At 37.6% G+C, this 15,220-nt stretch overlaps 1 protein-coding gene across 1 annotated transcript in view; it reads left to right on the plus strand.

Moving 5' to 3' along the window:
• LOC145679387 (putative chitinase 10) overlaps positions 1-15,220 on the plus strand; it is a 378,497-nt gene that overhangs the window by 45,449 nt on the left and 317,828 nt on the right. The window contains exon 3 of the mRNA XM_081749970.1: positions 4,199-4,369. Within this exon, the coding sequence (XP_081606096.1) occupies positions 4,199-4,369 (171 nt within the window). The remainder of the gene's footprint in view (positions 1-4,198; positions 4,370-15,220) is intronic.

Consider the following 15,220-nt stretch of genomic DNA (forward strand, 5'->3'; position numbering starts at 1 on the left):
TCCCTCGTCTCTTGAATGATATTTGCATCTAATACTTGTCTAATTTATTATCTATTTGTGGGCAGACAGTGAGTAGTATATGTGGTGACCTTTGGTATAAATTGGCCGCCTTGTCAATGCGTGTAGCCTCTAAAATAACGAATATCTTCAGGTGAATAAGAAAAATGAAATGAAATGAAATCTTTGAGTTTTACGTCCCACGGTTATGTCGGTTAGGCTAAAGGAGACGGTGATGATGAGTAATGAATGAAATGGTGGAATGAAGAAAGTGGGAGGAAACGGGAGAACCCCGAGAAAACCCACGCACACAGTGTTTGTCCACCACAAAGTTCACTTGGCGGGGGCTGGGATCGAACCCGGGACCCCAAGCACCAGAGGTGAACGCTCTACCACTGAGCTACGGCGGCCCCTTCAGGCGAATGAGAGAATACTACATCTCTATATTCATACAATAGGTTATGTACAGCAGTTTTTTGATGCTATGGCAAATCCAGGTTAATAACAAAGAGTATAATATCTAATGCTTTGGTTGTCTTTAATATATCCTGAATTTAGTGTTATGTCCTAAACGGAGTTTGGTGTACGTCGATTTTCGTCATCTGTTCCCACTCAGGTAGAGATTAATCTCTTGTAAGTTATATCCTACATAGACTATTGACATATTTTTCGCTAAGGTTACATGTCACGATGATTGATTTGAGACTAATTGAGTGATTGAGTCATTGCTTCGAATCCCTATTTGTCCGATAATGTTTGTAACGGTGATACAATAAAAAATGCGTTGCCAAGAAAGAAATGTGTTCTCGTAGGTATGCGATTTTACGATTCGTAAATACGTCCACTGATAGGTGATGACGTATGGAACTAACAGCTTTCTGTAATAATTCTTCCAGTCTAGCGTCTTTTATTGAAAAAAAAACTGGTTTCCGTGGTTTCCGACATACGGATACGGTATTACTTTGTAAGCCAAATTTGGTCTGACGGCCCTTGTGCAGCTCTTCTCCGAATAATGGTAGAAAGTCATTATGTTAATAAATTCTAACCCCTCTTCACCCTTCTTTTTTCTATATTGTGAGTCCTCATTGCATTTTGTGCAACTAACAGAAAGAGTTTGTTATTTGGTTGGTAATCCTGATAATATTTGATGAATTATTTGTTGTAGATTGGCTAGAGTTAAAAGGCTTGGGAGGAATTTGTGATGAATGTGCCTGCTGGGGGAAGGTTGGTGTTTGATTTTGAGGAACACCTAGCGGAGGTGCAGAGGGAAGCATTTGAGTATGTTGAATTTCCTAATAATTGTGTAGATTTTGGTAATTTTTAAATTAGGAAGTTAGTTATTGATGGTATGGTTTGGTTGTTATTTATACGTAGGTAAAGAGGACCTAGTAACTGCAAGTGAATGCAATTCACTAATAGGCAAGTGCTACAAGGTTGTCCATAAAGGAAATCACTTGTGACAACTCCACATAATCTCTTTTTCTTCTCTCTCTCTCTCTCATGAGATCTTGTGCAGCCTCTAATGAATAAAGCTGATTCTGTAGAGAATGGACGGTTTGAAAGGTCTCTAATGCGATTTTCTGCATAAAATTCGGCTTTAATCTTAAAAATAGATAATGAATTTTCTGTTTCTCGGTCTTTCCGGCATTAACCGTCTTATGCTTTTAATTTTCATAAAAAAATAAGCATCTATAGGTCCATTCTCGCCTTGTTTCATTTAATAAATTTCGAATTTCCCACTGTAAGTCGGTAATTTAGAACGACTAGGATTTATTAATTTTCTCCTTAGTTGTTCATATATAAGTTTATCCAATTGATTTTGAGTTTTTAATTGGAGAACTAAATCTGAAGCAACATCCTGTAAATACATGGAAAGCAATTATTTCTTTCTTTCTGCTGTCCAAGACCGAAATAACGCCAAGTCATCAAAGAACATAAAGAAACGACCAGGATCTTCCGGAATATTTAGTCAAATGCAGAATGTTAGTCTAGAACTCTCTTCGACCATATTTATTGTGTTTTCTGTATAAATGTTTTTGCCTGACCTAGGCTGTGGTACGTATTAAGTTTCTACAGTTAATTATTTAAGAGAAAAACACAGACTTTTGTACGTATCTAGTATTTCTAAATCCAGTTAATGAAAACAGTGTCCGGCAGGAAAGTGTCCAAATCAATCAGTCCGGATTGAGTCCGACGCTTCTCCCATGTAAATTTACCTTGTTAAGGTAAAAGGTAGAGCAATTTACACACAGCATTCGGTTTTCTCCCACAACCTTTTATTATAAAAGTTTCTGTTTTAAAACAATATAACATAGAATTACTGTAAGTGTGGCCCTAAGACCAATACAAAGTCCACTAAGTAGTAGGGTAAACCGGTGTCTCAAGACAGGCAGCCAAGGGAACGATTCCCACAAAGCTCCAGGCAAACTCTCAGTGCTCCAGGCAAGTAAAAAAGATTGGAACCAGGTAAGTTAGGCGGAAAGGAAAACCACAAACTTTCACGAAAGCTAGATGTTTGCGGTTACGAATCTCTAAGAGCTCCACGAAAGCTAAGAGAGGGATTGAGTTCCTTCAAAGCTTCAGGCAAGCTGAGTGGGCAGTATGCCTCAAAGCTCCAGGCAAGATAATAGGCTTGGGTTAGGTTAGATCTCTCAAAGCTCCAGGTAAGCTAAGAGAGGGAGTTAACCCGAAAAAGAATGATGTTGATTAAAGTGATGCATGTAGTCTTATTCCCTCCTCTTACCAACGATGGCACTGATATTCCTCTTCTATCACATGATCAAAGTGGTGACGAGGATTCCTGTTGTCTGCTTGATGTAGGAACTTGTAGTAGAAGAGCACGTGGTTTTGTTAACAAATAAATATGACATGTTGATGTTTACAAATATAAACCACGTATAACATAGTATAATATTTACATTGAACTTTAATAAAATCATACTTTACATTACCGCCTGCTGCTATGTTCCTTTTACAGAAGTAGTCATTTGAATCAGATTTAAATGATATTTTAAAAAGTCACTGCTGCACTGCAAAGAAACCGACAAAAATTAAGGAGAGAGTAAATCTCAAACAACTCTGTCGTCAATAACAGGCTATGAGCACTAGGAACCTTTCTTGCTATAGACCCTCCGACGAATCAAATGAAGAAATATTAAAGAAACGGTTTGCTGTTCTTTGTAGAAAGGGGACATAGACAAAGGACTCAGAACTCAGGACTAGAATTGGAGGCAAATCGAGATCAAAATGATCACTTTGGAAACTACTGCTTTGAAAACCCCCATGAAGAGTCTGAAATATGCTGCAAAATCTACTTGCAGAATAAACATACTTGAACATTTCATGTACATTTTGAGAAAAAATAAAAATAATAAAAAATATCTTTTTAACGGTTAACAAATTTTTCAACGATTATCAACTAAAAATTAACACCTGCAAAATTTAATTTATTAAATTAACAATTAATGAAATAACGCACAACTTTGTTCCGAGTCGAGACAGTCTCATTTTTGGATTACTCTATGGGCAACTTGGAAAAATGCTAAAAATTTGTCACGTTTCAAGTTAATAAGTTCATTTTTGCATAAATAAGATATGAAATAGGATTATGTAGGTCATCAGTTGAAGATTACACTTACTGTAAAGTATATAACTTTTATTCTCAAAAATTGCGGAAGTATATTTCACCATAATTGTGAATTAGTCATGGATTGCGTGATATAATGTACAAAATTCTATGAAAATAGGTAGTAAGTATGGAGAGTAAAGTGGTTGAGTGATAGGAAGGTCATATAATATATAGTGTAAAAAGCCAGGTTTGATCTCTGGAATGTAAGCTGGGATAAAAAATAACGTGTCAGTGGGTTTTCCCGAAGTTTTCACATTTTTATTATTATCTTAGTCCACAATCCTTCATTCATAATTTACTTACATTATTAATTTGTCTCTTTAACCTACAAGACAGTAAAGTTGAATGTTAAGGATTTATTGTAAATTCAAGATTGGACAATAAATATAATATATAACAATAGATAGGTCCAAAATTATTATTAGTTAGTACTAAAACTCGTTAGAAGTAATAATATGATATACAACGCATATTTTTATTAGTGCAATTTCTATTTCTTAAATTTAAGCTTTAAAGAAGAAATATTAAATTATTTTTAGAGAATAAAAGGGTTTTATGATTTCTTCATTTTAGAAAAAGTCGTTTGCTACCATGCAAGTTGGGCGACATACCGTAACGGGAATGGCAAGTTTCAAATTGAGAACATCGACCCAAACCTATGCACACATGTCATTTACAGTTTTGTTGGAATCAATGCTGATGGAACAATACGAATTCTAGATGAATATAATGAGATTACGCAAGGTAAGTCAGATAATTTTCCTTCACAGTAACCACAAAATGTGAGATAATCATTACGAAGTGAGCATTATCATGTTGTAATGCTTGAAATTAAGGGTATAATATGAGTTTAAAAAACTTAAGGAATTATTAATTTTAGAAACAATGGTACTGAATCCGGTTCCCTGCTGAATCAAACTCCCTCGTTCATATATTAAAATTACATCCCGCGGCTAAATTTAAATGAATTAACACATTTAAAATAAACAACATATTTAAGGATAATTTTTCATAATTACATAAATCAATTTTCTTTGAAAAAAATATGAATTTTGTTTGATAAAATATAAACTGAATGCAAAGGTACGGAAGTTGGCTGAATGACAAATATTAAATTATTAACATGACTTAATTACTATTATATTCAGGTAAAGTTAGCAAATTCTTCATTGTTTATGAAAATAAGATAATAGTATTTTCCTGCTTTTCTCTCCACTCATGTTTATTCACTAGTGGTGGAAAAGTTTTAGCGTTGAACAGCATAAATGTATATACGTATATTTATCTTACTCTACTGACAGCAACTACTCAGGCATTTGAAGTAGCTGTATCCTTGATAATAGTAGAGGTCCAAGTTTTAGTTTTCCGTGTCAACAAGACTTAACAATGCGAGTAAAACTGCTACACATAACCGTTTCAACAAAACCTAAGCTTAATCCAGCAATGAACAACTGCACTTTTTGGATGTTTCGCTATGAAAATTTGACAAAATTAATATGCACACATTGCTGCCAACTACTCTTTTAGAATATTTATTAACTTAAACAACCAACCGCCAACTTCAATGTATCAGAAATCAGTAACTCAAAACTATTGTTTTACTTTTCCCAATTATTTTCTGGGCTGTACACACCCTCTTTAATCACTTACATAGTATTGGTTTCTCACTATAGTAAAATCGTAACTATAATATTGAATAATCAGTTTCCTCTGCTTCCACCTGCCTATTTTGCTCATCCTACAACCCTTATTGGGTAGAGCCTTAAATTTAGTTAATATTTGGTAGGGTGGTTTTCTAAAGGGCAACGCCAATCTAACCTAGTGGCTGAAACCAGAACTTCAAGTTTTGTGCATGTATTTTTAGAGTTTTTGTGCATAATATTTCGTCGAATAGCCTCACGAACATGCCAAGCAAAGTAATCTGACATTTCAACCCCAATCAGACAGGAATTGTTACCTTCCAATACCTCCAATGAAATACAAACTTTAACTCACAGTGCTCCCTCCATCGGTCAGTGATTTGTTTCGAGAAAATCACCCGAAGAGTACTCACCGCCATGGATAAACTACCACTTTTAGATTTTACCCAGAAAAGTTAATTATACTACAGTATAATGTTATTAATGCAATATTGGTATATAACATAAAGAAAATCGTTAGAGCCGTTTCCGAGAAAATAGTGTTTTTTTTTTTTTTTTTATCTTTCAGTAAACTTTCCTTATTTTTGAGGTAGAAAGAATATTCTAGAAGCTCTTTTAGAAAACTTTAAGTTTACTGTAAACTTTCGTGTGGATTCGTTAAATGATATGATATCTAGAATGAAAGTATTAGATTGAGACGGACGAATGAATATTTAAACCCACTTTTTCGGTATATAGAGGCCATGAAGCATGTAACTCCGTTGAAATATCGAATTCGATATTTTTCCTTATCGAAGTCTTTTCTTCTGTTTTACAATAGGCACATCCTCTTTCAGTCTCGTCCTTGAAGGAAATTATGTTTATAATTGTGATCTTGCCTTGGTCAGAGAAACAACTGGAAGAAGCTCAATTAGGTATTTTTTTTAACTTCATCTCCATGTCCCTATCCCATATAGTGTTACGGTGCTCAGTCTTTTTTGAGTTAGTGTTTTCCAGTGTTTATTCAAGGAGCCGATCCTCCACATCAGCGCAATTTCTCCAGCTTATCTTTTTACATCCACCAAGGGCGTGTAATATCCTTTACACGTACCGAATATCTATGCGCTCAACAACAACAGTCAGTGTCATAATCTAATATGTGACCCGAAGGGAACTACGACACCATCACCTCCAAGGGACATCGCTGATTCACGAAGATTTGATGTGAAAGAAGCCGCACATCTTTGATGCTATTCGGTCCGATTGATCACTCCTTTTTTAGTGCATCAACTTCACAGCGAAAACCTTTTTCAGTGCTCTACAGGCTTACCAGGCCTATTTCGTCTTTTGGTTGAAATGTTAGGTATAAATTGGGTTACATCTGTCCATGCCGTTATAATAGCAGTTAAACTACTGGACCCGACCTAATGGAGTTATAGCAGTCGGGTGGAGATACTTTTACTGCTGACTATACAAAAATTTTCTGTCGCCTGAACAAGTCATATTTCGTAATTGTGAAATATGCGAGTAAAGTGAGTGTACGTGTCAATAATAAAATAGCTGTTTTTAGCTCCGTAAAAGTAAAATATGTTAGTGCAATTTAAAGTGTTAAAGAATATTTAAAGGCTAAGTAAGCAAGTGAAGTGTTCATTGAATTTGAAATATATATATATATATATATATATATATATATATATATATATATATATATATGTATAACGAAAGCCGTAACCTAGTGAAATTAAATAGTGCTAATTTCTTTAACAAAGTCAAAATTGTGATAATTTGTGTGTTTATAACACAGCGTAGTGTGTTTGACATAAATGTAATTGTGTTTAAGAATAACATTTGAAGTTTTTGTATGAATACTTCTGTAATTCTCAATTAATTCAAGGTAACAAATAACTTGTGTTAAAAAGTAAAAGCATTTTAAAGTCGCAAAAGTGAAACATAAATATAGCAGAAATTTTTGTCTTAAAAAGGATTGAGAATTATTGAGACACGGTTTATTTTGTTCATTTTAAATGATCAATTCCAAAACATTTATAAAAAGTAATTCAAGTGCTTAATTCTGCAATTTGTGAAAGTAATTACAATTGTTTACTTCTAAAAATGGGACCTTAAGTTGAAGATTTCCATTAATTTTGCACTTCATCTCTAATTTGTATAGTGTTCCCTTGTAATTCGTGCCCATTTGAATTAAATTTGAAGCGTAATTAATTGTTTAGCTGTGAATTTAAATAAGTTTAATAATAAAATAAATTAACTCCGAAGTTAGCAAAATTAAGTAGTGAAGGAGTAATATTTTTTTAGTATATTTTTAGTATATATATATATATATATATATATATATATATATATATATATATATATATATATATAAGCACCCCGGACAAAAAATTAGTCATCCCCGCGCGAGAGCAAGGCTGCGTCTGCAAACAGGTACAGATGGCGTATTGGTTTAATCACATGGCCAAACGTGCCTACACTGCCTCGAGGCGATCAGAGGGCGTTACTGTGGAGTAACACAGAACCGATCGAAACGGTGTGTGTGCGGCAAGATGGGGAAGAGCGCGGACGTAACGGATTGGCAAAAAGGAGCAATCGTGTTTGGCCGTGTCCATGGCCACTCAGTGATGGAAGTTGCCCGATTTGTTGGAGTTTCCAGGCGAACTGTTCAACGTGTCTACAAGCAGTGGTGTAACAAACGTGGCCATGAAACACGACGTCAGAACTGTGGTCGGAAAAAGATCCTCACAGATCGAGCCCGAAGACGGGTTGCCAGGTTTGTAAATCGAAATCGCTTCCAAACCCGCCAGGAATTACTGCAGTCCGTGAATGTAGGCCCAGTCCAACCTGGCAGCGAGAGAACATTACGACGGGAACTGTATGCAATGAACATATGGAGTCGGGTACTTCCCAAAAGGCTACTGCTCACACATGCACATTAAGTTGCTCGTCTGCCAATAATCATCAATCATGGACAGTAGCAGACTGGCGCCGTGTCATATGGTCTGACGAATCACGATTTTGCCTGTATTCGAATGACGCCCGGCGTCGCATCCACCGACGGCCACATGAAGCATTTCACCCGCAGTGTGCGGAAGGTCAGGTGCAGGCCGGGGCTGGGTGTGTCGTGTTCTGGGGGTATTTTTCATACTATGGGGTGGGCCCACTCATTGAGGTGTCCACGAACACGAACCAGCACGTTTATTTGAACATCCTGGGCGAGCAGGTGTTGCCCTTCAGTCACTTTCTTCGCGATAACTTTGCTATAGACACCCCTATTTTTCAAGACGACAACAGCAGGGTTCACAGAGCTGGACCCATATGTGACTGGTTTGAGGAACACACTTGTACCCTATCACACCTCGAATGGCCCGCAAAATCGACGGACCTCAACCCAATTGAGCATCTGTGGGACCCGTTGGAAGAGCGGGTGAGACGTCGACATCAGCATCCCGACGTTTGGTGGAATTGCGTGATTTTATCCTCCGAGAGTGGCTTCGACTGGATGTGATGGCCTTGCAGACCCTCGTGGAATCCCTTCCCGACTGCATCCAGGCGGTTATCCATGCCAGGGGCGGCGCTACAAGGTATTAACGTAAGTACTAAGGGGGTAATTAATTTTTTTGTCCGGGGTGCTTATATATATCTCACGAGTCTTGGTCAATTTGGGATTAGGAGAATTACCAGAGAAAGATTTTGTGGTAATAATTACTTCTCAAATTCTTGAAAATTTTCTCGGGCTATCACCCAGATGAAAGTACTGACTTTCGACGTTTCGAATAAAGACATTGAATTTGTATTCAGGGATTGTGAAGAAGAGACCGAAGATATCTGGACATGTATATACGGTATATATATATATATATATATATATATATATATATATATATATGTGTGTGTGTGTGTGTGTGTGTGTGTGTAGATAGATAGATACTGATTACGTACATTGGAGCTAGAAATGGGGACTTGTGATTGGCCTAGGGGAATCTTGGTTGGCTGTTATTGTGGATATAAGATGTGCCTTTGCTGAACGCCCGTTTTATTGTTTCGGAAAGGGTTTGAACACCCACGACTAAGTTAAAACCCATTGTCTCTATTAAGATCCTTGCTTTCAGGTGAGATGACTATGGTTCCTTTTATTACTCTGTCTCAAAAATATTATATTTGGCTACTATGGTAGTATTTGTAAAACTTACTGCCTCCCAGCTCTTCTGGTCCTGACGTTTCAACGATTTAGTGTTGACTGGAAGTTTGTGAATAACTCTTATATGACTGGCAAGTATTCTGTTGAGTTTGCTAGAGGTATTATCGATGAATATGATAGTAGAGAGAGAATCCTCACTCTTGACTTTTTTGATCACTTTGTGTTGGGAAGTGACAACCCTTTTTACGGTCATGTTGATATCTGTATTACAATAGCTATTATCTTGTAGCGTCGAATGAAGATGATTGAATTCCTTATATAAACTTTCCTGATGACTTACGGAGACTACTCTATGGACCTAGGTGTTGAGCACTGTAAGACGTTGTGACTTGCGACAAGAGCTGCTTGCATTGAGATAAAGATCCATGTATGTCGGCTTCCTCTATACGCTGTGTCTTAATGTTTCGTCAGTTTTACGGCGAACAAGAGTATCAAGATAAGGGAGGCATCTATCCCACTCCAATTCCATGGTGAATTTAATCTGAGGGTGATGACTGTTGGGAAATTACAGAAAATCCTATAGTGTTAAGGATCCAGATATCACAAGTATCAGTAACGTACCTGAAGAAGGCTTAAGAACTGCCACATTAAGAGCTTCAGTTCAAAGTATTCCATGTAGAGCTTGGCAATGGCTGGAGAGAGAGGAAACTCCATGGCTATTCCATCTGTTTGTTCATAGTAACGTCCATCATACGAAAAGCACGTGGAGGTCAGTGTATGGTGAAATAGAACAGTTAGTTCCGGGATGAAGTGATTTCGTATCAGCTGTGTCATATCCTTGACAGAAACTCTTGTGAATAGAGAAACTATGTCAAAACTGACCAGGAATTCGTTTGGATTCACTTTAAGGTTCTTAAGACTCTTAACAAAATCCGAGAAGTTTTTAATGTGAAGTTTACAGCTTCCAACTGACTGATTTAAAGTTGATGTGAGGTACTTTGCGAGGTGATATATTGGCCTCCCTAGGTGCTGACAATAGGCCTCAAGAGGTACACCATAGAGTCCAGGTGGTTGGCTTCCGTATGCAGACCTTAGGGAAGTTCAGACTTCCTCACAAATAGGTTGGTTTTCCTCTCCATGGTTAATGTCGAATCTTTGGTTAGTTTCTTGTAGGCTGGCTAGTAAGTGAGCTAATTTCTTTCTATAAACTTGCGTAGGCAGTAGGACGGTGGCATTACCTAGTCAGCAGGCGGTATAATTATGTCCGGGTTATCACGAAGCAACTTAAGAACAGCGCGTTCTGCTTTAGTTATGTTTGATTTTGGTATAATGGCCCTAGAAAAAGCCTGTTTGGTTTCCACTCGCATCTCGTCACTCAAAGTCGGTGGCAGGTGGCTGACGACTCATTCAACTTCGGCGGTGATATATTCGGTGGCGATGGACTTTGGTGTAGATGCGAAGTTAAGTCCTTTTCTAGTCACGGATTTAATTTAATTTGATTTTTAATTTAGCATCCCTTTCCGAATCGAGGCTATGTGAGACGCGGACCTGCAGCTTAACGTAGAATCCGAACCACATGAGCTCCTGCCGGAAATCGAACCCGGGTCTCTCACACCAAAGGCACGTGAACTAACCGCTTAACCACGAGAGAGCTCTCTTCAGCACGGAAGCAGTTGTGTTGTACACCCAGCCACAAAAGTTTCTCACCCATAAGCGCTCTAAGCCCATTACTTGGGATCCAGGTAATTTGCAGTTTTGAGAACGCCTAGACAGATGCAACCCAACTTACACTAACTTTACACGGCACTGACAGCAGTTGGTGGACCTGATCCAGGTGTTTATTAAGGTAAAATTGTAAAGTAGGTGACTAACGAAACAGTTCTCCATTCTAAGATAAATCTGTATGGTTCGGATCGTGTTTTTCAAAGAACACCATATATTAATTTCAATATTGCTGCGTATGTAATGTATTATTTCTTTATATACTGTATGTTTACAGAAATATAAATACTGACCATGCATTTATCAGGAAATGCTGGAAAGTAGCTGAAAATATCAAATCTAGAACAACTGCTGGAAATAACTTTGTAAATGATTACCTCCATTGAGAGATCTTCGCCAATTCTCCTCATTCCAATATCATTTTCTTTCTGGAGAAGAGATGATCTTTCTTGTCACACTGAGTATATATTGAAATTGAAACATTTAAAAAAGTTTCAACCTGGCCGGGATTCGAACCCGAGTCCGCCGCACAGAAGTTCAATACTCTAACCACTCACCTACCGCGTTACTTCAACTTTTATCTAAACTTTTAGCTAGTTAAAATCGTTGCATGTAAGACTATATAAGAAGACGTTCGTTATGAGTGTCACAATGACTTACTCGAGATTTTCTTGGGGGGCGCGGTGGCTCAGTGGTAGAGCGTTCACCTCTGGTGCTTGGGGTCCCGGGTTCGATCCCAGCCCCCGCCAAGTGAACTTTGTGGTGGACAAACACCGTGCTCGTGGGTTTTCTCGGGGTTCTCCCGTTTCCTCCCACTTTCTTCATTCCACCATTTCACTCATCTCTCATTATCACCGTCTCCTTTAGCCTAACCGGCATAACCGTGGGACGTAAAACTTAAAGATTTCATTTCATTTCATTTCGAGATTTTCTTCTTTAACGCAAAAACAAGTTATATAGAAATTCGTCAATGAGCAAAATATCACGAAACGTTCTTCAAGTTGAGACTACCTCATCGTTTTTAACTGCTCCCGATTTACATTACTACTATTCTTCCTCATCGTAACTTCTAATTTCCAAAGAGGAAAAGCCGACAGCATTTCCGCCGATCCAAGGAGGTTCAATATTCGCGCGCTACCGTAGCCAGCTGTTTCAAGTTGGTCATGTAAAATGTACAGAAAAAATTGAGGAAGAGAACAGAACCTAACCAAGCCCTGCGCGGCTTCTAACCCGTTCCTACTACTACTACTATTACTATTATTATTATTATTATTATTATTATTATTATTATTATTATTATTATTATTATTATTATTATTATTATTATTATTGTTATTAATATTATTATTAATATTATTATTACTTTTACTATGGATCCATATAGTAAAACTGCAAGCTTATTTTAATGAAAAAGTGTTATGAAAATGTAAAAAATCCTTGGAGTAGGGTTCAAACCCACGCCAAAAGCTATTTTGATTACTAGAGTGTTGCCCTGGTACGCTCGGCCACGAAAGCTGACAGCAGTTGCCTTCATTTCCACTATATGTAGGTCATGACTCTTGATGTCTTATCTGTATCGGCCAATAAGATCAGAAGATATCTGAAATTTTTGGAATCCGCGAAAATGCAAGCCGGCAGACAGGCACGTAGCCAGGATTTCGTAATAGCGGGGATCCGTGATGAAATATTGAGGTTATCACATCAGGGGCTGGGGCATTCTAAACTATTTTACTGGTAAAATATTTTGGTTCGTGTAGCCAGGATTTTGTAATGAGGGAACCTGACATGAAATATTGTGGTTACTCACAAAAGGCCCGATCAATCTAAACTGTTTTACTGACAACGTACCCATATTAGTTTCTTAGGACAATAAATTGAGGATATGTTAATAAGTGTTTTAGTAACAAACTATGAAGAAATCTCGAGTAAAAGGATATAAAAAAATGAAAAAGATATAGTCTTCCGAGGTCTTTCGAACTCGGTTCTTCTTGTCTTTTCTTCTTTTTCTTGTCTTCGTTTAATGCCCTTAAGGATAGCAACAAGATCTCTTTCGGCAGTGAAAACATCCTGTCGCGAAATGGATTAGTGTTGCCAAGAAATTGAAAATTTCTTTAACAAGTGTCACCGGAAGCTATATGGCAGGCTCATATTATTGGGGATTATTGGTATTTCTTAAGTTCTACCTGAGACTCTATCTGATCGTCATTTGCAGTCCATAGGATTAGCATGGAGCTAGATGCAATTCAGAATGCTCCGTTACAATAAAATCCATTTTTAACTTGATTCTCCCCTGTATCCCCCACAAAAAGCTCCTCATAAGAAAGAGTAACCAAACGCTTGCTGTACCTTTATATTTTTAACACTGGTTCTTCTTTTTCTCGTTTCTTTTTGTTTCATCTTTCCTTAATGTTTTTTCATTTCTGGTCTCGAAGGGGGTACGGACCCCGGGACCCACCCCTGGCTACGTGCCTGCAGCAGACATTATTTTCGCATTCTTTGAATTGCATCAGCACGTGTAGAAAAAGAAAGTTCTATTCTTAACTTCCGTAACTACAAGTTTATTCTTTTAACTTTGTATGAGGAATTTGTGGTAGATTGGCAAATTATGAAACACGTATGGCAGAGACACGGGTTTGAATCCCATCGTGGCAGCACCGTAACTTACGCCCCCTAGAAAAAGTCGTTTTCCTAATTCTTCGGCCCCCTCTTTCCACACTTCTCTTACTCTTTATGGGTCCCCGGAGGTCTGCTGGGTCGTTAGTTACGCTTTTGGACCAGTTCCATACACGACAAATTGATTAAGGGGACAATATTGACAAATCTGACAATATATATACGAGTATGTATTATTTAGGACTCCTAATAGTAGACATCTTTTACTGAAATGGGCCCGGTAATTGTATGAATTTAGATGACAACTGTCGTCGATCGTTAGAAAGTGAGTCTGGAAGAACTATGAAATAAAGTAAATAGACACGCGTCATTTTGTTATAAAATTACATGCCGAACGCATTTTATCTTATCCCAAACAGTTATCGTTTCATATATACGGTTAAAAGAGCACTCTCATTGACCAAATTAAAACGATCTCAACGATTTATCCCTTTACAAGCGACGTTTCTTTCATCACTTCCGTGGCGAAGTTGGAAGGACACCTGCCGAGTAATCAAAAGGTTGGTGGTTCGAGTCCCCTCTGGGATATTTTTTAGTGTTTTCAGACTTACCTTAATGTAAAAAAAAAATCACACATACATGTGATTTAACATATTTTGGGGGAATAATTTCATTGACGTTTTGTCGCGTCAGAAGATGCTGTCTAGAATGCAGTGAGCAAAGAGGGTCGGTAGGTCAGAATGCGTCATAGTGAGTGGTGGGCCACGTGGGTGGTGCGTCGCAGTAGGTCACGGTGGATGATGGGTCGTAATAAGTCGCATGCTGTTGATCCACTGACCCACGCCAGCTCAGGATTTGACACCACATAGAAAATGGGAGACCAAAAATTGCATTTCACCATATTTTATTGTTATACTTCAAGCAAGGGAAGAACGCGCGAATAGTGTTCGTGATTTTTACTGTCCTCCATGTTTCTGTGTTTTTGTCCCTCTTCTTAAAGAGTTAGTGGAAAAACTGTAAAAGTGAGTAAAACACTTAAAAATAGGAAAAAAGGTACTGAGGAAGATTCGTTAAATTAATTAACTTTAAAAAATAATCCAGTGAACAGAAACACCAGATTCCAATCAATATAAGTATCTGCCCAATGCCGTGCTGTGAAAAATCAGGGTCCGAGGCGAGAGCATACGGCAGCGCCTCCGTAGATATGAGTTGTCAATTTAAACTTCTCTGGACTATACTTTCTGCATAATACTTTACTACTTTATCACGACTGAAATCAGAATGTTTCAACATTATTACACTGGAATCGAAAAAATGTGTAATTACTGAATTCACCACAGCTTCACTTTTTCCTTCTCCCAGAAGTGATGTCTTAGAGCAGTGGCTTAAGCGTTAGTTTCGTAATGTTGTGGACGCGAGTTCGATTCCGGGTGTGGCAATTCAGTAAATGTTTTCAATCTACAAAACTGATACTACTGACGTATACTA

The sequence above is a fragment of the Thermobia domestica genome, chromosome 2, assembly GCF_964235325.1.
Source record: "Thermobia domestica chromosome 2, izTheDome1.hap1.1, whole genome shotgun sequence".
Lineage (NCBI taxonomy): Eukaryota > Metazoa > Arthropoda > Insecta > Zygentoma > Lepismatidae > Thermobia > Thermobia domestica.